This window comes from Sapajus apella, unplaced genomic scaffold (genome assembly GCF_009761245.1).
Source record: "Sapajus apella isolate SASKATOON/1434 unplaced genomic scaffold, GSC_monkey_1.0 scaffold49, whole genome shotgun sequence".
NCBI classification, from domain to species: Eukaryota; Metazoa; Chordata; class Mammalia; order Primates; family Cebidae; genus Sapajus; species Sapajus apella.
The window spans coordinates 14,193,970-14,215,626 of NW_022436989.1; the positions used below are offsets into that span (position 1 = coordinate 14,193,970).

At 35.9% G+C, this 21,657-nt stretch overlaps 1 protein-coding gene across 5 annotated transcripts in view; it reads left to right on the plus strand.

The window, feature by feature from the left end:
- The window catches only part of PCNX2 (pecanex 2), a 291,183-nt gene that overhangs the window by 168,986 nt on the left and 100,540 nt on the right, over positions 1 to 21,657 (plus strand). For all 5 annotated transcript variants that reach the window (XM_032242324.1, XM_032242325.1, XM_032242328.1 and 2 more), the window contains one exon: positions 20,238 to 20,346. In XM_032242324.1, coding sequence (XP_032098215.1) covers positions 20,238 to 20,346 — 109 coding nt within the window. The remainder of the gene's footprint in view (positions 1 to 20,237; positions 20,347 to 21,657) is intronic.

Sequence of the window (21,657 nt, forward strand, 5' to 3'; positions counted from 1 at the left end):
TGCCACATTTTCTTTATCCAGTCTATCATTGATGGGCATTTGGTTTGGTTCCAAGTCTTTGCTATTGTAAACAGTACCACAATAAACATACATGTATGTGTGTCTTTATAATAGAATGTTTTATAATCCTTTGAGTAAATACCCAGTGATGGGATTGTGGGGTCAAATGGTATTTCTATTTCTAGATCTTTGAGGAATTGCCACACTGTCTTCCACAATGGTTGAACTAATTTACACTCCCATCAGCAGTGTAAAAGCATTCCTATTTCTCCACATCCTCTCCAGCATCTGTTGTCTCCTGATTTTTTAATAATCACCATTCTAACTGGCATCAGATGGTATCTCACTGTGGTTTTGATTTGCATTTCTCTAATGACCAGTGATGATGAGCTTTTTTTCATGTTTGTTGGCTGCATAAATGTCTTCTTTTGAAAAGTATCTGTTCATATCCTTTGCCTACTTTTTGATGGGGCTGTTTGTTTTTTTTCTTATAAATTTGTTTAAGTTCTTTATAGATTCTTAGCCCTTTGTCAGGTGGGTAAAGTACAAAAGTTTTGTCCCATTCTGTTGGTTACTGGTTCACTCTAATGATAATTTCTTTTGCTGTGTAGAAGATCTTAAGCTCAGTTAGATCCCATTTGTCTATTTTGGCTTTTGTTGCCATTGCTTTTGGTGTTTTAGTCATGAAGTCCTTGCCTATGCCTATGTCCTGAATGGTATTGCCTAAGTTTTCTTCTAGGGTTTTTATGGTGTTTGATCTTATATTTAAATCTTTAATCCACCTGGAGTTAATTTTTGTATAAGGTGTAAGAAAGGGATCCAATTTCAGCTTTCTGCCTATGGCTAGCCAGTTTTCCCAACACCATTTATTAAATAGGGAATTCTTTCCCCGTTGCTTGTTTTTGTCAGGTTTGTCAAAGATCAGATGGTTGTAGATGTGTGGCATTACTTCTGAGGTCTGTGTTCTGTTCCATTGGTGTATACCTCTGTTTTGGTACCAGTACCATGTTGTGTTGATTCTTCTAGCCCTGTAGTATAATTTGAAGTCAGGTAGCATGATGCCACCAGCTTTGTTTTTTTCGCTTAGGATTGTCTTGGCTATGTGGGCTTTAATGTGTTTTTTTCCAATTCTGTGAAGAAAGTCAGTGGTAGCTTGATGGGGGTAGCACTGAGTCTATAAATTACTTTAGGCAGTATGGCCATTTTCATGATGTTGATTCTTCCTAACCATGAGCATGGAATATTCTTCCATCTGTTTGTGTCCTCTCATATTTCCTTGAGCAGTGGTTTGTAGTTCTCCTTGAAGAGGTCCTTTGCATCCTTTGTTAGTTGCATTCCTAGGTATTTTATTATCATTGTAGCAATTGTGAATGTCAGTTCGCTCATGATTTGGCTCTCTGTTTGTCTGTTATTGGTGATAGGAATGCTTGTGATTTCTGCACATTGATTTTGTATCCTGAGACTTTGCTGAAGTTGCTTATCAGCTTAAGGAGATTTGGGGCTGTGATGATGGAATCTTATATATACAATCATGTTGTCTGCAAATAGAGACAATTTGACTTCCTCTTTTCCTAATTGAATACCCTTTATTTCTTTTTCTTGCCTGATTGCCCTGGCCAGGACTTCCAATACTATGTTGAATAGGAGTGGTGAGAGAGGGCATCCTTGTCTTGTGCCATTTTTCGAAGGGAGTGTTTCCAGTTTTTGCCCATTCAGTAAGTTATTGGCTGTAGGTTTGTCATAAATAGCTCTTCTTATTTTGAGATCTGTTCCATCAATACCTAGTTTATTGAGAGTTTTCAGCATAAAAGGCTGTTGAATTTTGTTGACGGCCTTCTCTGCATCTATTGAGATAATCATGTGTTTTTTGTCTTTGGTTCTGTTTATGTGATGGATTATATTTATAGATTTGCATATAACGAACCAACCTTGCATCCCTGGGATGAAGCTTACTTGATCATAACGGATAAGCTTTTTGATGTGCTGTTGGATTCTGTTTGCCAGTATTTTATTGAGGATTTTCTCATCATTGTTCATCGTGGATATTTTTTAGTTGTGTCTCTGCCAGATTTTGGTATCAGGATGATGTTGGTCTCATAAAATGAGTCAGGGAGGATTCCCTCTTTTTATATCATTTGGAATAGCTTTAGAAGGAATGGTACCAGCACGGGTCTATTTCTTGAGCTTGTTCAATTAATATATGTGTCTACTTTGCTAATACCAAACTCTCTTGATAACTACCATTTTAGAGTGAGCTTTGAAATACTGTGGTTTTTCCAACTTTCTTTTCTTCTTCAGTATTGTGTTGGCTATTCTGCTTTTGTTTATTGTTTTCGTTGTTGTTTTGCCTTTCAGACAGATTTTAGAATCAGATTTCTAGATTTGCAAAATGTCTTATTAGGATTTTGAATGGGTTTATGCCGGATTTGTAGATCAAGTTTTAAAGAATCAATGTTTTAACAATATTCAGTCTTCCAATCTATGACCATTAAATACTATTCCATGTATTTAGTCTTCAGTTTCTTTCATCAGATTTCTATAGGTTTTTGCATATAGATATTGTACATATTTTGTTATATTTACACACACATGTTTTGTCTTATTTGGTACCATTGTAGAGGGTGTATTTATTTTTTAAATTTTAAACTCCAATTGTTCCTTGCTTGCATATGAGAAAGCAGTTGACTTTTGTTTATTGACTTAGTATAGGGCAGCTTTGCTATTCTGACATATTAGTTCCAAGACTGTTTGTTCTGAATCTTTATGTTTAGAGTAGTTTCTTTGTACCAAACTTATGGCCAGTAGTTGGTTGATTTTTTACAAGAAGGCATTTTTAAATTTCTTTTTTTTAGTTGGTTATTTTTTTTTAATCTACTCTAACACTTTGTTTCTTAATTTGTGTATTTAGACCGTTCACATTTGAATTGATTGTTGATATACCTAAATTAATACATACCATGTTTGTAACTATAATTATGATGTTTTAAGAATGTTACGTACGTGGAATCATACAATATATAACTTTGGGGGGTTGTCTTTTTTACTCGCTTTTCTAAGATTTTTTTGACACGATATTCTTCATCCACATTGTTGTAGAAATCAGTAATTCATTACTTTTCATTGCCGTATGGTAGTTCCATGCTAAATTTCTAAGGAAAATGACAGAGTGGCTATACTATTTTACATTTCCACCAGGTTTGCATGACTGATCCATTTTCTCTGCATCCTTGCCAGCATTTGATATTGCCACTATATTTGTAAACATGAACTACTCTGATGGATGTGTAATGATATTTCATTGTGGTTTTAATTTACATCTTCATAAAGGTTCATGATATGGAATATTTTTTAGGTGCTTATTCTCCATTTGTGTATATTCTTTGGTAAAATGACTTCATGTCGTTTTTGTATGGTCTAGATTGGATTGTTTGGGTTTTTTACTGTTTAATTTTGAGAATTCCTTATATACTCTATATATTTTTTCTTTTTTGTGGGGTTGGGGGATGGAGTCTCGCTTTGTCACCCAGGCTGGAGTGCAGTGGCGTGATCTCGGCTCACTGCAACCTCCACCTGCTTGGTTCAAGTGATTGTCCTGCCTCAGCCTCCCAACTGGCTGGGACTACATGTGCACGCCACCACACCTAGCTAATTTTTGTATTATTAGACAGGGTTTAACTATGTTAGCCAGGCTGGTCTCAAACTCCTGACCTCAGGTGATCCACCTGCCTCAGCCTCCCAAAATGCAGGTATTATAGGCGTGAGCCACCGCACCTAGCCTTGTATACTCTAGATTTGATTCCCTTGTCGGATATGTCATCTGCAACTATTTTCTCCCACTTGGTAGCTAGTCTTTTCCTTCTCTTAATAGGGTCTTTCAAAGTTCAAAAAGTTTTAATTTTGGCAAAGGTTAATTTATCAATATTTTCTTTTATTGATCATAATTTTGTGTGAAGTGCAAAAAACTCTTTGACTGGTTCCAAACCCCAAGATTTTCTCCTAAGTGTTTTTCTTTTTTCTAACATTTTTATACTTTTCATTTTACACTTAAGTCTGTGATCTATATTGAGTTAATATGAGTTATGAGACTTAGGTAAAGGGTTGTTTTTTTGTTTTGCTTTTGTTTTTAAGGCTTTTTTTTTTTCCTATTTATGTATAATTATTCCAGCATCATTTGTTGAAATGACTGTCTTTCCTTCCTCGGATAGCTTTTGCACATTTCTCAAAATCAGTTGCACATGTTTGTGTGAGTATATTTCTGAGTGCTGTATTTTATTCTATTGACCCATCTGTTTAATCCCTCTACCAATACCAAGAAGTCTTGATTTCTGTAAGAATTGAAATGGGGTAGATGGATTCTTCCCACTTTATTTTTTCCCAACATTGTTTTAGCTATTCTAGTTACCTTTGCCCTTCCCTTATAAATTTTAGGTTAATTTTTATTGCAGCTATAAAAAAAACACACTTGCTGAGATTTTAATAGGAATTACTTTAAACTTCTATATCAGCTTAGAGAGAATTGACATCTTTTCTATGTTGAGTCTTCCAATCTGTAACTACAGAAGCCATTTATTTATCTTTTGATTTCTTTTTTTAGAATTTTTCAACTTTTAGCTTATAAATTGTATACAAGTTTTGTTATATTTACAACTATATAATCCTGTTTTTGAGTGACTATGAATTGAATTGTATGTTTAGTTTCAGAATGTATGGGTTTATTGCTAGCATATAGAGATAGAATAGATTTTTGTTAGTTTTGGGAAGGTTTTGTTTGTTTGTTTGTTTGTTTTTGTAGGTGCCTTGGGATTTTCTATGTAGGTAACCATGCCATCTGCAGGTAAGGATCATTTTATTTCTTCTTTTCTGATCTGTATACATTTGACTTTATTTTCCAGTCTTATTGCACTAGCTAACACCTCCAGCACTATGTCAAATAAGAGTGGTAAAAGTAGATCCCTACCTTCTTTCAGACATTAGAAAGAAGTAATACAACTTTCACCATTAAGTATGAATGAGTTGTTTTTTGTAGGTCTTTATCCAGTCGAGAAAGTTCCCCTCATATTCCTATTTTTGTAAGCATTTTTACATAAATGAAATTTCCATTTTGTCAAATGCTTTTCTATATTGGATGATGTAATTCTGTGATTTTTTTTTAGCCTGTTAATATAGTGGATTACACTGATTGATTTTTGAAAATTAAACCAACTTTGCATCCCAGAAACAAAACCCATTTGGTTATGGTCCATATTCTTCTTAAATGTTTATGAATGCTATTTGTTAATATCTTGTTAAGAAATTTGATCTATATCATGAGAGATATTGAGCTATATTTTGTGTATGAGGTGTTGTAATCTTTTGTATATATTGTCTTTGTCTGGCTTTGGTATCAGGGTAATACTAGCTTCATAAAATGAATTGTGGTATCCCTTCCTCTCCTATTTTCTGGAGAGATTGTGTGGAATTGGCATTAATTCTTTAAACATTTGTTAGAATTCTCCAATTAAGCCATCTGGGCCTGGAGAATATTTTGAAGGAGTTTTTAAAATTATAAGTTAAATTTCCATAAAAGTTGTAGGGATATTCAAATTACCTATTTCATACTGGGTTTTCTGATAGCTTTGTTTTGGAAATGATCTGTTTCGTCTATCTTCTAAATTGACAAAGTTACTTTTGTTCTGTTGTACTACGTGTTGTTGTTCATAGTATCCTCTTATTGCCCTTTCTATATCTGCAGGTTCCTTAGTGTTATCTCCTGTTTCACTCCTAATATTATTAATTTCTTTTTCTTTGTCAGTCTTTCTAGGGGTTTCTTAATTTTATTGATCTTTTCAAAGAACTAACTTTTTGTTTCATTGATTTTCTTTATTTTTGTTTTATTTGTAATTTATAGATTTCTGCTTTTATCTTTATTATTTCCTTTCTTTTCTTGCTTGTGATTTATTTTGCTCTACTTTTTAGGGGGGCTCTTGAGGTGGGATATTATCAATTTCAGAGTTTTCCTATTTTCTAATGTATGCATTTAGTACTATAAATTTCCTTCTGTGCACTGCTTTAGCTGTGCTCCACAAATTTTGAAATGTTATACATTTGTTTTCATTCAATTGAATGTATTTTTCTTATTTTCCTTAAGACTTCCTCTTTGATCCATGAATTATTTACAAGTGTGTCATTTTCCAAGGTTCTGGATATTTTTGTGTTATCTTTCTATTATTCATTTCTAGGTTGATTTATTTATGGTCAGAGTACACTGTATGATTTCATTTCTCTTCATTTTTGTTGAGTTTTGTTTGTTTGTTTGTTTTGGCATCTATGTGTTTGTGTGTCTGCAGCCTAGAATATGGTCTATCTTTGTATCTGTCCATGAACACTTAAAAAGACCACGTGTTCAAAAATTAGCTGGGCATGGTGGCGCGTGCCTATAATCCCAGCTACTCAGGAGGCTGAGGCAGAAGAGTTGCCTGAACCCAGGAGGCGGAGGTTGCGGTGAGCCGAGATCGCGCCATTGCACTCCAGTCTGGGTAACAAGAGCGAAACTCCATCTCAAAAAAAAAAAAAAAAAAAAAAAGACCATGTGTTCTCCTGTTCTTGGAGAATCAGTAAAAGTTGATTACATTCTGTTGCATTATAATGTTGTTGAGTTCTGCTATATTGTTATTTTTTCTGTCTAATTATTCCATCAATTGTTGAGAGTGGTGTGTTGAAGTTTCCAAACATAATTGTGATTTTTCTGTTTTTTCTTTCAGTTCTATTAGTTTTTGCTTCACATATTTGTGATGTTTGCTATATTCACATTTAGGACTGGTAGATCTTCCTGGTGGATTGATCTTTTTATCATTACATACTGTCTTTTCTGATAATTTCTTTGCTTTATCTGAAGTTTATTTGATAATGATATCACTATTCCTGTTTTTGGTTGATGTTTGCATAATACATATTTTCTCATCCTTTTACTTTAAAACTGTTTATATCGTTAGACAGCTATAGTTGAGTTATGGTTGTTATTCCATTCTGCCAATATTTGTCTTTAATATATTTAGACCATTTCATTTAATGTAATTATTGATATGGTAGTGTTTATGGTTGCCTTTGTTGTTGTTGTTTTCACCTTGTTTTCTTTTTTCTTTTTTTTTTATTATTATAGTGTGAGTTCTAGGGTGCATGTGCAGAACATGCAGGTTTGTTATAGAGCACAGTCAGGCACACAGTAGATATGAAATATAACTCCAGAATGTTGCATATTGCTCTCTTACAATGACTGTCCATTAACACATCCTAAGTCACTTGCAGAGGCTAACTTGAACTCGGTGCTATTCCCAGTCTGCACAGGCTCAGGAGGAAAGACTGGGTTGCAGAAGTTCCGTGCAGCCGCTGCATAAGCAAAACACATTTTCTGGACTTTCAGGGATACCTATTCACCCTCAGCTGCTACCCAGGATGATTCAGGGAAAGAATTTCACAAGCTCTGCCCTATGCCTGAAAACAAAGAACACACTCTAGTGCATCTGTGTTCCCAGGAAGACAGGAAATGGCTCAGTGATGAGACCACTGGTGTGTGTCTTTATTTCCTACTGTGTGCCACATCTAACAAAAGGCAGGTTCATAATAATTATTCAGCACATATTGATTGAATTCATTTGAGAGCTTCCAAGATGGAAAACTGTTTTTTGAGAAATGAACTTTTAGGACGGATGCAGTGGTTTGGATGGCATTTATTATTCTAGAGATGCTGACTCACAGTGGTAGAGGAAGGGGTGCAGGGAGGAGCAAGACTTTTAGACTGAGCATATGGATTACTTGGAGTTCCTTCTCTGGCTTCTCAAGGTGTATGTTTTGATTTTCTTGGCTTCTTATGAATCTTGTTCAGCTGTCTAGCTGCTGCCTGCTGTCCTGTTCACAGTGGGGAGTTAGCACAGGGCCAGTTGAGCTGGCAGCTGCACCGAGAATTTGTTGCTCTGTGCTCTCTGGTCATCAGAGTCCCTCTTGCAAAACCAAGTAGAATAAACTACAGTCTGCTTCTAGCTGTAGATCTACCCTGGTGATGACAAGCTGTTGTCACCCAACTGGCCATCTCTCTGCACTGTGGCCACAGCCTATGGCTGCATTCTTAGTGTTGCATTGCGTAATTGCAGAAAAGTGCCTGCACAGCCCCTACACATCCCTTAGTTAAAGATTTGCAGCCTAACGCATCCACTTTCTTGTCTTCTGCTCCCTAGGACAGCACCCACACGCAAAGAGAATGATTTCCCTTAACTCAAATCAAGCAAGTTACAGCAGTTCATCTCTTGGGAGGGGCTGAAATGCGTGCTAGCAATTCCTCTGCCCTTCAGCCTTCAAAGTAAGACTCAGCTTTTTCTCCCCATTTGGGACATCAAGCCTACCATGCAAGAGTTAAAACTTTTTTTTCTTCAAGTTTGTTTTATTCTCATGCCAAAGTATACTATAATAAATATGCGAATTTAGTTATATTGTTCAAAGATCTACACAGGCACATTTATCCATGCTAATACATCAAAGAAGTATTTATAAGCACCCATCTTTTTAAAAAGTTTGCAGCATTCTCTGCTGAAGGAGTCTGCTCACTGATTAAATGTTGCTATGCCTCTGGGCAGTGATGTGCCTTCATTAATAGGGAGAATTGAAGAGCCAGAGCTGATGAATCTTCTAAGGAGCAGAGAAGTAAGGTATGCATAAGGCACAAAGGCTACTTGAGTGGCTTCAGGGAATTCAAGACAGGTGACAATTCTAGACTCACTTGCTGAAGGAATTTTGAAAACCTTCCTCATTCAGCACCTAGGAGTGCCCTAAGGCCCTCCTTAAAATGCTTCCGGAATAGATGATAACTCAATCTGGTTAAGAGCCAGGACAGCCTCTTTCTTGAAAGGGTGCCCACTGGCATCTGCCATCCTTTGCTGGCTGTAGGCATCTTGTTTTATAGGATGTACATTTAGAACCTGCAGATTTCAATTCTTTACCAGGTGCCCACATTTAGGACAAGATTTTCAAGGTCACAGATTTTCTCATTCTTTCTTTCCTTGAACTAGCAGTTGTAGAAGTACTTTGAGTGGCCCAAACCATGGTGTTTCTACCTTAGGTGAAGAAAGGCTATGAATGAGACTGAGATGGTTACTATACAAATTTGGAACATCCAAGGAGGAAGAGAGGGTAAATACCTGTCTTATCAGAAAAAAAGCAGTGGCAATGACAAAGATCTGACATGTAAATGAAAATCATTAAGTCATAGGAAAAATTCCACTGAACCCAAGCTCCTATAGCCTATACACTTGATGAACTGGGACAACACCTGAGCCTTTCAGACTCTTGTTTCACTTTCTGAAAAACACTTACTGAAATACCTACTATGAGCCTACAAATCTCCTAGAAGATAACAGTAAAACTATAAGTAACACCATTGTCTGCTCCAAGGAGAGTACATTCTAATGGGGGATGCAGGAGAGATAGACATATAAAAAATAATTTGGGGCTGGGCGTGGTGGCTCACGCCTGCAACCCCAGCACTTTGAGAGGGCGAGGTGGGTGGATCGCTTGAGCTCAGATGTTCAAGACCAGTCTGGACAACATAGGGAGACCCCATCTCTACAAAAAAATTTAAAATTATCTAAGTGTGGTAGTGCTACTTGGGAGGCTACTTGAGAGGCTGAGGTGGGATGATCTCTTGAGCCTGGGAAGTTGAGGCTGCAGTGAGCCGTGATTATGCCACTTCACTCCAGCCTGGGCCACAGAGCAAGACTCTGTCTCAAAAAATTAGAAAATTAAAAATAAATAAATAATTTTGAAACAATGTCATAAGTGCAATCAATAAAATAATCCATATTTATGAGTACTTAATGATATTCTGATTCTTGAGCTAAAAATTTTCATGGATGATCTCATTCAGTCTTCACAATAAACTTCTGAGATAGGTAGCATTAACCAGTCTGCTGTGCAGATGAGAAAACTGAGGCTCAGTGGACTGAAACCTGTCTCGCAACTAGTCAGAGGCAGACCTACTGTCAGAACGTGGATCTGTCTGACTCCAGGGCCCATTTTTGCTGCCAACATTCTGTACAACTTTCCATGTGATAAAAGATTACATGCCAAATATTTTAGGAGTCTCTAGAAGGAGAGACAAATGATTAGGGCAGTGGAGAGGAGACTAACAGGGTAAATTTCGAGGGAATATCACTTTGAACTACTTCTTTATTCCATTTTATTTCTTCTGCTGACATATTATTCGTGCTTTTTAAAAGTCATTCTCTTATATTAAGAATATAAAAGTTAATTCATCAATATCTACCTTTAAAGGTACATGTGTAGTGTCATTACACTACACATAAAGTGGTATGATTTAAATATAATATTATTTAAATTTAATATTATTAAATTCATATATTTAAATTTATATTATTCAATAATATAATTTCAAAATATATTTTATATGTTAATTATTAATATATTATGTTAATATATTTTATTAATTATTAATATAATTATCAGCGTTAATTAAAATAAATTTTAATATATTATTTATAATATATTAAAATATATTATTTAATCATATGAATTTACATATATAAATTTAATAATATTAAATTTAAATAATATTATATTTAAATCATATTACACCACTTTATATGTAGTGTAAGGAACTTCAACATTATTTCTTCTTCCCATCCTTTTTGCTATTATTGTCATATACTTACTTTTACATATGCTAAGAATACACAATACATTATTTACTATTCTTGATTTAGAGCAAAATTGCTCTTTTAGAGCAATAAAAAAAATCTAAAAATGATTTTATTTTATTTATTTCATTCCCAATGCCCTATATCTTGTGTAGGTCCAAGTTTCTGACCTACATTGCTTTTCTTCTGCCTGAAGAACTTTCTTGAGCCACTCTTGAATGTGGGTCTATTGGCAAGGAATTCTGTTGGTTTTGTTTGCATGAGAAAGTATTTCTTTCATTTTGAAAGATATTTTCACTGGGAATAGGATTCTATGTTGATAGTTTCATGGGATGGGCAGTTCTCCCAACCATCTTAGCACTTTATAAATGTCACTCTATGATCTACTGGCTTACATGGTTTATGAGGAGTCTTTTGCAGTGCTTACCTTTGTTCTTCTCTGTGTAATATGTCTCTTTTCTGACTGCCTTCAAGATTTTCTTTTTGTCGTTTGTTTTCAGTAGTTTGAAAATATGTCTTTTGTTTTTAGCAGTTGTTGCATGTAGGTTTTGTTTACACACAAATCCAAAGGACTGTGATTATTACAATTGTTATTTTACCACCTTTTCATTATTGACTTCTAATTTAATTGCAAAACAGTGTGTATGATATTAATTTTTGTCATGGATCAGGACTGCTTTTGTACTTTAATAAGGCATCAATTATTGTAAATGTACCTATGTTTGAAAATTATGTTCTTTTTCTTTTGGTTGGTTGTAAGGTTCTAATACACATACCTCTTAGATGAAGCTTGTTAATTCTATTGGTCAGATATTGCATATGCTTATTTATTTATTGTCTAATTGAACTATCATTTTCTGAGCTAGGTATCTTAAAAGCTTCCCCTATGATTGTAGATTTATTAATCTTTCCTTGTAATTCTACCCATTTTTACTTCAAATATTTTTGAGACTACATGGCCAAGTATATATATATTTCAATTATTTTATCTTCCTGGTGACACTCTCCTTTCATCATTATGTACTGCTATTTATTCTTTTTTGAGTAAAAGTCTCACTATTTTGCTTAATATTAATAAAGGTAAGGAAGCTTCCTTTTTGTAAAAATGTATCTGGTATCTTTTTTAAAATTACTTTACCTAAAATTTCTAGGTCACTTTAATATTTCTTCTAAATCTAACAAGATTTTTATTTTTAAGGCAGACTGAGAATCTGTGTTTTGATAGGCAAATTTTATCCATTTACATTTACTGTGATTACTGATATGTTTGGACTTTTTTCTACCATGGTATTTTTTGTTGGCTTTATGTTCATGATATTTTTTCTTTGTCTCTCCACCTTTTCTTTCTTACCATCTGTTGAACAAAATGAACTTTTTTTGGTCCTTCTTTCCCTCTAGTACTTTGAAAATTGAATATTGTGTTTCCAGCCCTTTAGTGCAATGATTTGCAATATGTGGTCACCAGACTGGCAGCATCAGCATCACCTGGCTTTTACCCAAAAGTCAGGTGATAACAAATGCTGGTGAGGATGTGGAGAAATGAGAACCCTTGTACATTATTGGTGGAACTGTTAATTAGTAAGCCACTATGGAGAACAGTTTAGAAGTTCCTCAAAAAACTAAAAATAGAGCTACCATATGATTCAGCAATCCCATTGGGGAAATCAGTATATTGAAGAGATAGCTGCACTCCTATGTTTGTTGCAGTACTATTCACAGTAGCCAAGATTTGGAAGCAACCTAGGTGTCCATCAACAGGTAAATGGATTTAAAAAGAAAGACAAACATCATATATTCTCACCTATTTGTGGGATGTAAAAATCCAAACAATTTAACTCTTGGAGATAGAGAATAGAAGGATGATTACCAGAGGCTGGGCTGGGGCTAGTAAGGGAACATTGAGGGGAGGTAGAGATGGTTAATGGGTAAAATAGGAAAAGTAAATAATACCTAGTTTTTGATAGCGTAACAAGGAGACTGTAATCAATAATACATTAATTGTGCATTTGAAAGTAACTAAAAGAGTACAGCCGGATTATTTATAACACAAAGGATAAGTGCTTGAGGGAAGAGATGCACAATTTTCCATGCTGTGATTATTATGTACTGTATGCCTACATCAAAATATCTCATGAATCCCTACCATGCACTCACAAAAATTAAAAACTTAAAAACATAATAAATGATGCTGGAAAAATTGGATATGTATATTCAGAGGGATGTAATGTCTAGTTTCATCCTGTCTCTCACTATACACAAAACTCAAATCAAAGTAGATTAAAGACTTAAGTATAAGACCTGAAACTATGAAACAATTAATACTAGAAGAAAACTGGGGAAATACTTCAGGACATTGGTCTGGGCAAAGGTTTATTGAGTAAGACCTCAAAAGCCAAGACAATCAAAGCCAAAACTGAGAAATGGGATTACATCAAGCCAAAAAGCTTCTGCACAGCAAAGAAAAGAATCAACAAAGTGAAGAGACAAGCCATAAAATGGGAGATAAATATTTACAAAATATCCAACTGACAAGGGATTAATAACCAGAATATATAAGGAACTCAAACAACTTAATAGCAAATAAAAGTTAATAACAATTTTAAAATGGCAAAAGTTCTTTTGAGAACTTTTTGCCGTTTTTAGACATTTAGACACTTCTCAAAGAAGACATACAGATGGCCAAGAAGTATATGAAAAAGTGCTCAACATCACTAATCATCAGAGAAGTGAAAATCAAAACCACAGAGAGATATCATCTTACCCCAGTTAAAATGGCTATTATCAGAATGTAACAAAGGCTAGCAGGTAGAGAAAGGGAAACACTTACACCCTGTTGGTGGGAATGTGAATGAATACAGTCACTATGGAAAACAGTATGCAGGGTCCTCGAAAAGCTAAAACTAGAACTACAGTGTGATCTGGCAGTCCCAAGGTTAGCTATCTATCCAAAAGAAAAGAAATCACCCTATTAAAAAGATATCTGTGCTCCCATGTTTATGATAGCACTATTTGCAACAGCCAAAAGATGGAATCAACCTAAGTCCCCATCAACAGATGAATGGATAAAGCAAATGTAGTGTATATACACAATGGAATTTATTCAGCCATAAAGCAGAATAAAATCCTGTCAGTTTGCAACAACATCGTTGGAACTGGAGGACATTATGTTAAGTGAGTTAAACCCGGCACAGAAAGACAAATGTTGCATGTTCTCACTCGTAGGAGCCAAAAAAAAAAAAAAAAAAAGGAAAAAAAAAAAAAACCTGAACTCATACATTTGCTTCTGTGAGGAAGTTTTATCATCCTCCACTATTTTTTATTTTATGTTAGCTTCTTGTTTTTTTTATTTTCAACCTACTGGAATAGTTTAAATTTAAATTCCACTGCCCTGTATTATGAGGACTTGAGGTTTTGGTGTGTCATGAATGACAGATTTTTATCTTCCCTACAGAAGGCAGAAAGCAAACTCTTTTTGCTTTTTTTCCAGCAGTGGTAAATGAAGTTTTTTAATAATTTGCTCTTTGTAGACATGGAACCCATTCGACTATGCTAAAACCCAATTCCTCAGCTCCTAAGACCTATATCTGTGTCTCTGTTCCCTTAGGGTAGGCATGGTGTCAGTTCAGACTTAACCATTCTTATGTCAAATTAGCTCTTTGCCTCTGACTGTTGGGGGGTGAGTACACCCTTTTGTTTTGAGTTAACATTTAATTTATGTTTCTTCTTATAAATTTTTTGATTACTTTTATTATTTTTATAATGGATGAAATCCTTTATGCATTACCATGCTCCATGAAGCCTATCAATATTTTGCAAAGTCTGATAGATGCTATTTAATGGGCTCCCAACACACATTGTTAACTAAGGTAGAATCTGCTTCTGGCCTGAAAGTTACTCTTATAATGAGTTATAACCATTGTCTGAATATTTTTTTTCTTACTTTACAAAATTCTGTTTCATGTTGTCAGCTACTATTTGGAAATAGTTAATATCCCCAAATTGAAGTATCATATTTTCTGTTAACAACTTTGTTATCCTGTAAGAGTGGTGCTTCCTTTCCCCAAAAAGTGGTCCCCTACATTTGAGATGTCACTAGCTTTACTTTTTCTATTCCTTTTTGAACATTTTTCTACTACCCATATTACCACCTATGCCTCAAAACATCTGACAGTTTTCCACAATTCCTTTGCTCCCGGTTTTTAATCTCTCAGCTGGGCTCCCACCCAAATTTATTAACTTGGTTGCCCGTGAACCTCTAGATTTCTTCTCATCTTATCTCTTCCTTTCCAGGCACTCAGAGCCTCAGCTTCTCCACTGTTCTCTCACTTTGAACTCTATGCATCTTTAACTTAACAGCCAGTTTCTGTGATGCCTTTCCCTCTTGTATACCTCTTCAAGTTCAAATGTTGGTAATTCCAAATTTGGGGTGAAGTTAACTGAAGCTGAGAAAGAACTAACTGAGTACAACAAAATGCAAAAAATGGCAAATGATAGAATGAATCTGGGAGCTTAGTAAGCATGGAGCAATAGGTGAAAAGGCGATAAGTGTGATTAGGAGAGAGAATTGCACTTTACTCAAATGGATGTATAGCTCCCTAACACAACACCCAAATATAAGAAAATTCTGTAAGTAGCCAGTTATTTCACTGAGGTCAGGACAGCATGTAGGGGATCTCCAGAGTGAAGATGGCATATGCCTTATTGCAGATGTATTAGCAAGGAAAAGTTTTGGAGTCACCTTTATTTGGAGACATTTCTCTTAACGCTGGTTTGTGTACTTGCTGTCTGTAGCAGAGATATAACAGCATGTCTAGGTCTAATTTAAAATATATTTCCAAAATAGTTCATTTTAAATGAGAGTATTTATGCTGGCTTTTCTAGGGAAACGGCCATAATTACTCCATTGTGATTTTCTTTTCTCGTTTACATTTCTTTTTCTTTTCTTTTCTTCTCCTTTTTTCTTTCTTTTTTTTTTTTTTTGAGATAGAATCTCGCCCTGTCACCCAGGCTGGAGTGCAGTGACACAATCTCAGCTCACTGCAACCTCCGCCTCCTGGTTTCAAGTGATTCTCCTGCCTCAGCTTCCTGAGTAGCTGGGATTACAGGTGTACGCCACCATGCTAAATTTTTTTATTTCTAGTAGAGATGGTATCTCTCCATGTTGGCCAGGCTGTTCTGGAACTCCTGACCTCAGGTGATCCACCCACCTCAGCCTCCCAAAGTGCTGGAATTATAGGCATGAGCCACCATGCCTGGCCTCTTGTGATTTTCTTTACTCTTTTCCTGGTGTTTAAAGTGGAATAAACCCAAATGATTTTGTTTTCTCTTATACTCATATTCCAGTAACTTGTAAAATTTATTATGCATTTTAATAGGGCTGAGATTTAAGATTTTGGGAGTAGAATGTTAGGAGCAAGATAAGCTTCATAAAAACAAAGACCTCAAACTGTCTAAGGAGATGCAAGTTCACAGCTAATCTAAATGAGATTTCTATTTAAAGTACTTCAATACAATATTATAATGCATGTGGCCATGCTTACTGGAAAGGTGTTGGTGTGGCTGTTTCCATTAAGTCTTATCTTAAATGTTTCATTATTTTGTACACAATGGCCAATGTGGTGCAGAAGGTCCCTCCTCAAATCCTTATCTCATTGATGATCAGTATTTAGGTTTTCTTTTGTGCTTACAAATTGCTGTTTTGGTAGACACTCATTTTAAATTATTTTACCTGATTTTACTCTTAAAGAGAAGGACAAAGTGTAAAGGAAAAATACGAAGTTGAATCTTTTTAAACCTGGGTCATACCTGTCCACACTGTAAGAATAAAATACATGAACTAAATCAATCTTTTTGGAGTTGTGCATTCAAGAAGCACAAGTAACCCAGCAGTCTGCAGTGTTGAAATCCCTCGAGTGTCATCAGGCTTTTGGGGAAGTATCATATTTTATTAATTAGGCATTTATACTGACAAGGATGTTCCAGGGCAGATCAGGTCCTTTTTTACTGTATACATGAAAGAACGTGGCTATAGCCATCATTTGTCTGAATAGTGGCTGCAACTATAAAGTGTGATGTTCATGCTTGTGATCCTGCCTCTCTGCTGTCAGCAGGAACGCTTGGATAAAGGAGACCTTTCTGTAGCTGCTGCATGTCAGGCAGGTTCTTGCTATTGCTGCAGTTCACAGAAGGCCCATGGCCTCAAGGAGGCATGGTAAAGTTGAATGAAAGAAATATCACTGGATGGATAATCAGGAACTTTGATCTCTGGTTTGAGATGGGCCGATAACTTGCTGTCTAACCTAAGCAATCCACCTACCCCCTCTGAGCCTGGTTTCCTTCTCTGAAAAATGAGAGGACCTGGACTTGGTAAGTTTTAGTTTGGGGAAGAAGAGGGCTCTAAAATTACTAGGTTGTGAATAAGGTATCCTAACATGTGTCCTAACATTTATTTATCAAACTCTTTTGTAACACCTATGTTTGCCCGGCACTATTCTGTTACAAAGGTGAAGTCATTTCATCCTCAGATGACACTTTGAGAAGGTACTATTATCATCTCCATTTTAAAGATGAAGGAATGCATGACCAGAGGTAGAGCTGGGATTCAGACTCAGGCAGCATGCCCTCGACCCCATGCTTTGAAATATTGGTATGTGTTAGCATCTGACTCATCTAGAGCACATCCTTTTTCTGGTGGGCTTCATAGAGGAGCATTAAAATTACTGTGTTGTGGAGGAATCATGACTGCATAAAGAAAGGATTTTCAGGAGATCTGGCTTCTTCAGCGACTGAGAACAGTGGAGTCTATTTTGTGAGCTTCATGTTGAAAATCTCTACAAAGCATGTATTTTATTCTTCACAGAGTTCTTGGGGAAAAAAAGGCATGCAGAGACATAGGGAAAGAACAATACATGGGGCTTTGGCTGCAAGTAGAACATGAGAGGACTTGGATCTGGAATCCTTAGATGTCTGTCTGATGACTGGTTTTGCTTATGTGTAAATACAAGTTGCTGTGCTAAGCAGAAATTAATTGTAATAGATTCATTTAATCATAATACAGCAAAGTTTAACTTGTTAGAGCTTCAAACTTGCAGATGAAGCTTTCCCTGGGGCAACCAGTCTGATTGTAGTTGCTATAGCTGACCTACTTATCCGCTTTTTCAAAAGGTGGCTTAAATGCCTCCCAGGGTACAGGAATACACAGAAAACCTAACAGGAGTAACTTTCTATAACTCATGATTCATTTTTAGTGCATTTGGGGGCCATACATCATATGAGGTAATCTTGTTCATACTTGCAGTTTTTACTTAGGCATGAGTCACAAGATTAATTCTTAATAACTCAACTAAGAATTCTTAATATTGGGATGACTAGAAGATTTCAAATCCACAGGTATTTTTTCTGATAGAGTTCAGTTAGGTATACATGAGCAAGAGAGCCTACCACCTCTTTTCAGGACTTTTTCCGTGGTTGGTAACTCAGAAGTCATGTCTTTTCTTGGGCATTTGACATGTTCCCTTCTGGTTGGGTTACTGGTGGAGACGGAAGGAAATGATATTGGCTTTTAATGCAAATCATATCTCTTTACAAAAGTGAGTCAAGAGTTTAAAGTTGTGTTAGAACTGTCGGTTTCTTGGTTTGTAGAAGTCACTTGATGATTGTTAGAAAGTAAGGTCATGGGGAAATGACTATATTTTATGTAAAGTGGTAAGTCTGAACCTCAGGTTGACGAGTGAAATGCTGCTCTCTCAACTGACAAACTCTCAAAGGCGTTGGGGGCTGAGGAGTCCCATCCAAAATGGATTCAGGAGGCTGAAACCAACCCCAGGATTAAAACCAAAGTGGCCTTTCTGAAAGATCTTGGAAACCAATCAAGATCAACCCTCTATGGTTGATGCAAGTGAGTGAGAGTAAAGAAAGTGAAAAATTGTGAGCCAGAACAAACTCCTCCTTTCCCTTCCTGGAATTCATATTTCCTTATAGTTCCCCAAGCCTAATCACATCATCCATTTTTTCCTCTTTCTTTTTTCTTTTTTTTTTTACTTTTTTGCTTTTTTTAAATTCCTCGTTTTGTCTTCCTTGTTTCCCCTATTTCTTTCTTTCTCACTGTTTCCCGCTCTCCCTATTATTCGTCCATTCTCTTCTATCTAAAATTCTTCAGCTTTCACCTAAAACTCAGTTCTGGATTTGTAACTAGAGTTTCTGGTGGACATGTTTAGATCAGGGGTTCTATACATAACCAGATAGATGCCTGTGACTTCTTAAGGTTTCTCTATGTTTACTGTGCCTTTGAGAGACCTTTTATTCTTGGTTCATATACTATGGCCTATCCAATAATGCTTTATTCTACTTTAAAGTTTTTATCCAAAACCAGAATATTTATGAACAGTAGAGATCAGAAAAGTGAGGCAAAGATTTGGAGAGGATTCTAATTAACCTCCTTTTGCCTCATTACATTTTTATGAAACAAATCAGGATCACGTCATATTTTGGTTCCAAAATTACAAGGTTGGCTTTTCACTGAAGGGCTCAGTTATCTTGGTTCCTTGAATCCTTTCTTAATGGCCCCATCACCCAAATCTTGCCCTCTTTTCATTATGACCTTCTGTTTTATTTAATAGCTATTGAGCCTAATTAAAAATTGTATTTTTTCTTCTCATTTCACATCATGGCCTTGGTGAATGTATTTTATTGTCTCAAATGTTGGCCAGTCTCAGACCAAATATGGCATGCTATTTGAAGTTTTCATTATGGATGAAGATCGGATGTGGATTTGGGGAAAGAAATCCTGGCAGGATACTGACTGACTGCATCTAGAAGTGACAGCAGCAGAATTTTGCAACTGGGATTCATCAGTCACTTCTTACCATAATGCAGAGGTCTAAAGCCAGAGCAGTCCATCCTTCTCTATCCTTATCTGCACATTCATCAACTCCATCTTCAATCCAACCACTGAACAGTTAGTTCACTCTTACATGTTCATCCTTAGTGCATGTGAGGTCTCTCCTCTGTGTTTTCCATATCACCCCAAAACTCAGTTTCTCCTTGTGCTGGATTGTCTGGCCAATGCAATAGCTTCATATCCTGTCTTAGCTTTCTAAAGTATTTTGTAACTTGCAATTCAATGGTATGGAGCTGTTTTCTCCAGTAGAAACAGCTGAAGAGGTGAAATGAAATTAACACACAAAAACCTCAACAGTGTCAAATGATGACCGGTTTCTGTATGTGCTCCCTCTAAAAGATCCAATATGAAGGAGGAAAGAGCAGGCTGTGGTTGTTCTTCTGAGAAAGGCAAAGAGATACATCATATCTATATAGGTTGAAATAATAAATCTGTTGAGATTAACCATGTAAGGTTTCCTCTAATCAGCCTGTTGCAGTTTTAAAATATCATTAAATGCCGCATTGCACATGAAACGCAGGAAGGTAAGAATAAGAGGGCAGACAGCAGGTTCACTGCCCCTTCCTAACCTTGACAAGTGTCCTTTAAATGACCTTGATGCAGTTTTACTGTTGTTGTTGTCCTCGCTGATGAATCTTTTTTTCTTTTACTTTCAGCTCGGGGACCTGCTTCACAAGTTACAGTTCGTCCTGACATACGTGGCTCCTTGGCAGATGGCTTGGGGTTCTTCGTTTCACGTGTTTGCTCAGCTCTTTGCCATTCCTCGTATCCTTTCTGCTTCTGTTTTCACCCTCAAGCTGAGATTCACATTTTATGGAAGCAAACTTTTCGTTGACCCCTGGCAATAAAAAGATTTTAAAGTCTTTAAGATTACATTTTAATGGGGACACTAAGAGGCACTTTGGATCCCTTTAGGCCACTTAGCCTTAAAAGATGTTTCTTAATTTTGAACTCTTCCTGCTTCTTCATGCGTATTCAGGAGTTACTTTTATTTTTTCTGGTCCTTCCATTTCCCATGCCCAGATCTTCCTTAAGATATCCTGTCTTTTAAATGAAAAGTTACTGCTTAAATGATTGGGTCACCTTGTGCAAAATAGTGCAAATAAATTTGCTGTTATTAAACATTGTGGATAGGGTTGATGCATTCAGTACATTTTTATAAAGTGTATATGATTTTATACTATGGTTATCACATTGTACTCTAGTAATATTCAGAAACTCAGGTTTGTACCTAATGGTACAAACAGCATTTGGAAGACCATAATTTAAAAAATTAAATTATGGTCTTTTAGTTGCAATTAGCCAAGAAGCCTTGGTTTTCATGTGTGTTTTACAGTGTTTTCATAATAGTTTGAATTTACTTGATAACAAATTTTGAGATTCCCCTAAAAATCACTTTGACATTGATAGCTAAGTTTTATATATGTACATATGTGGGTAAGGGAGGTGGAGAGAGAAATTGCTTTAAAAATGCTCTTGAAGAAAGAGATTAATGAAAATTTGACTTAGGCCTAAAATAATGTCCTCAAAGGTTCTCCTTCTCACTGAATTTAGAGTTTTTAAACCTGTGTGTTTCCTAGGAAACGAACCGCTTGCCTCAGAATCCCTGGAGGAACCAATTAACTAAGTAGATTGCTGAACCCAGCTCATACTTTTTAAATCAAATTTTCAGGGGCGGGATCCTGGAATCTGTCTTTTCACAAGCTTCCTTGGTGATTCTTATGCCATCGGTGTATGTGAACCAGGGTTCTAAACTGGCAATTCATCAGGGCTGCTGTCACCTAACTTGAATGACCACTCAGCCTTCTTCCTTGTGAAATTTACATAAGGCTCTTTAAGACAATTCTTAAGGAATCTCTGGGACCTTAACTTGTAAAGGAATGAAAACATACTTGGGATAATCCTTGAGTGATAATATTTTTAAAAATGATTTCTTCCAGGCTCATAACATTTTTTTTTAACGTTAAGCATAAGAAGAGTGGTTCTCACAATACCCATTGTTCTATGTTCCTATTCTTAGACCTGCATTGATACTGCTAAAGTGTTTCAAGGTCATTTGGCAGAACAAGCTAAGAA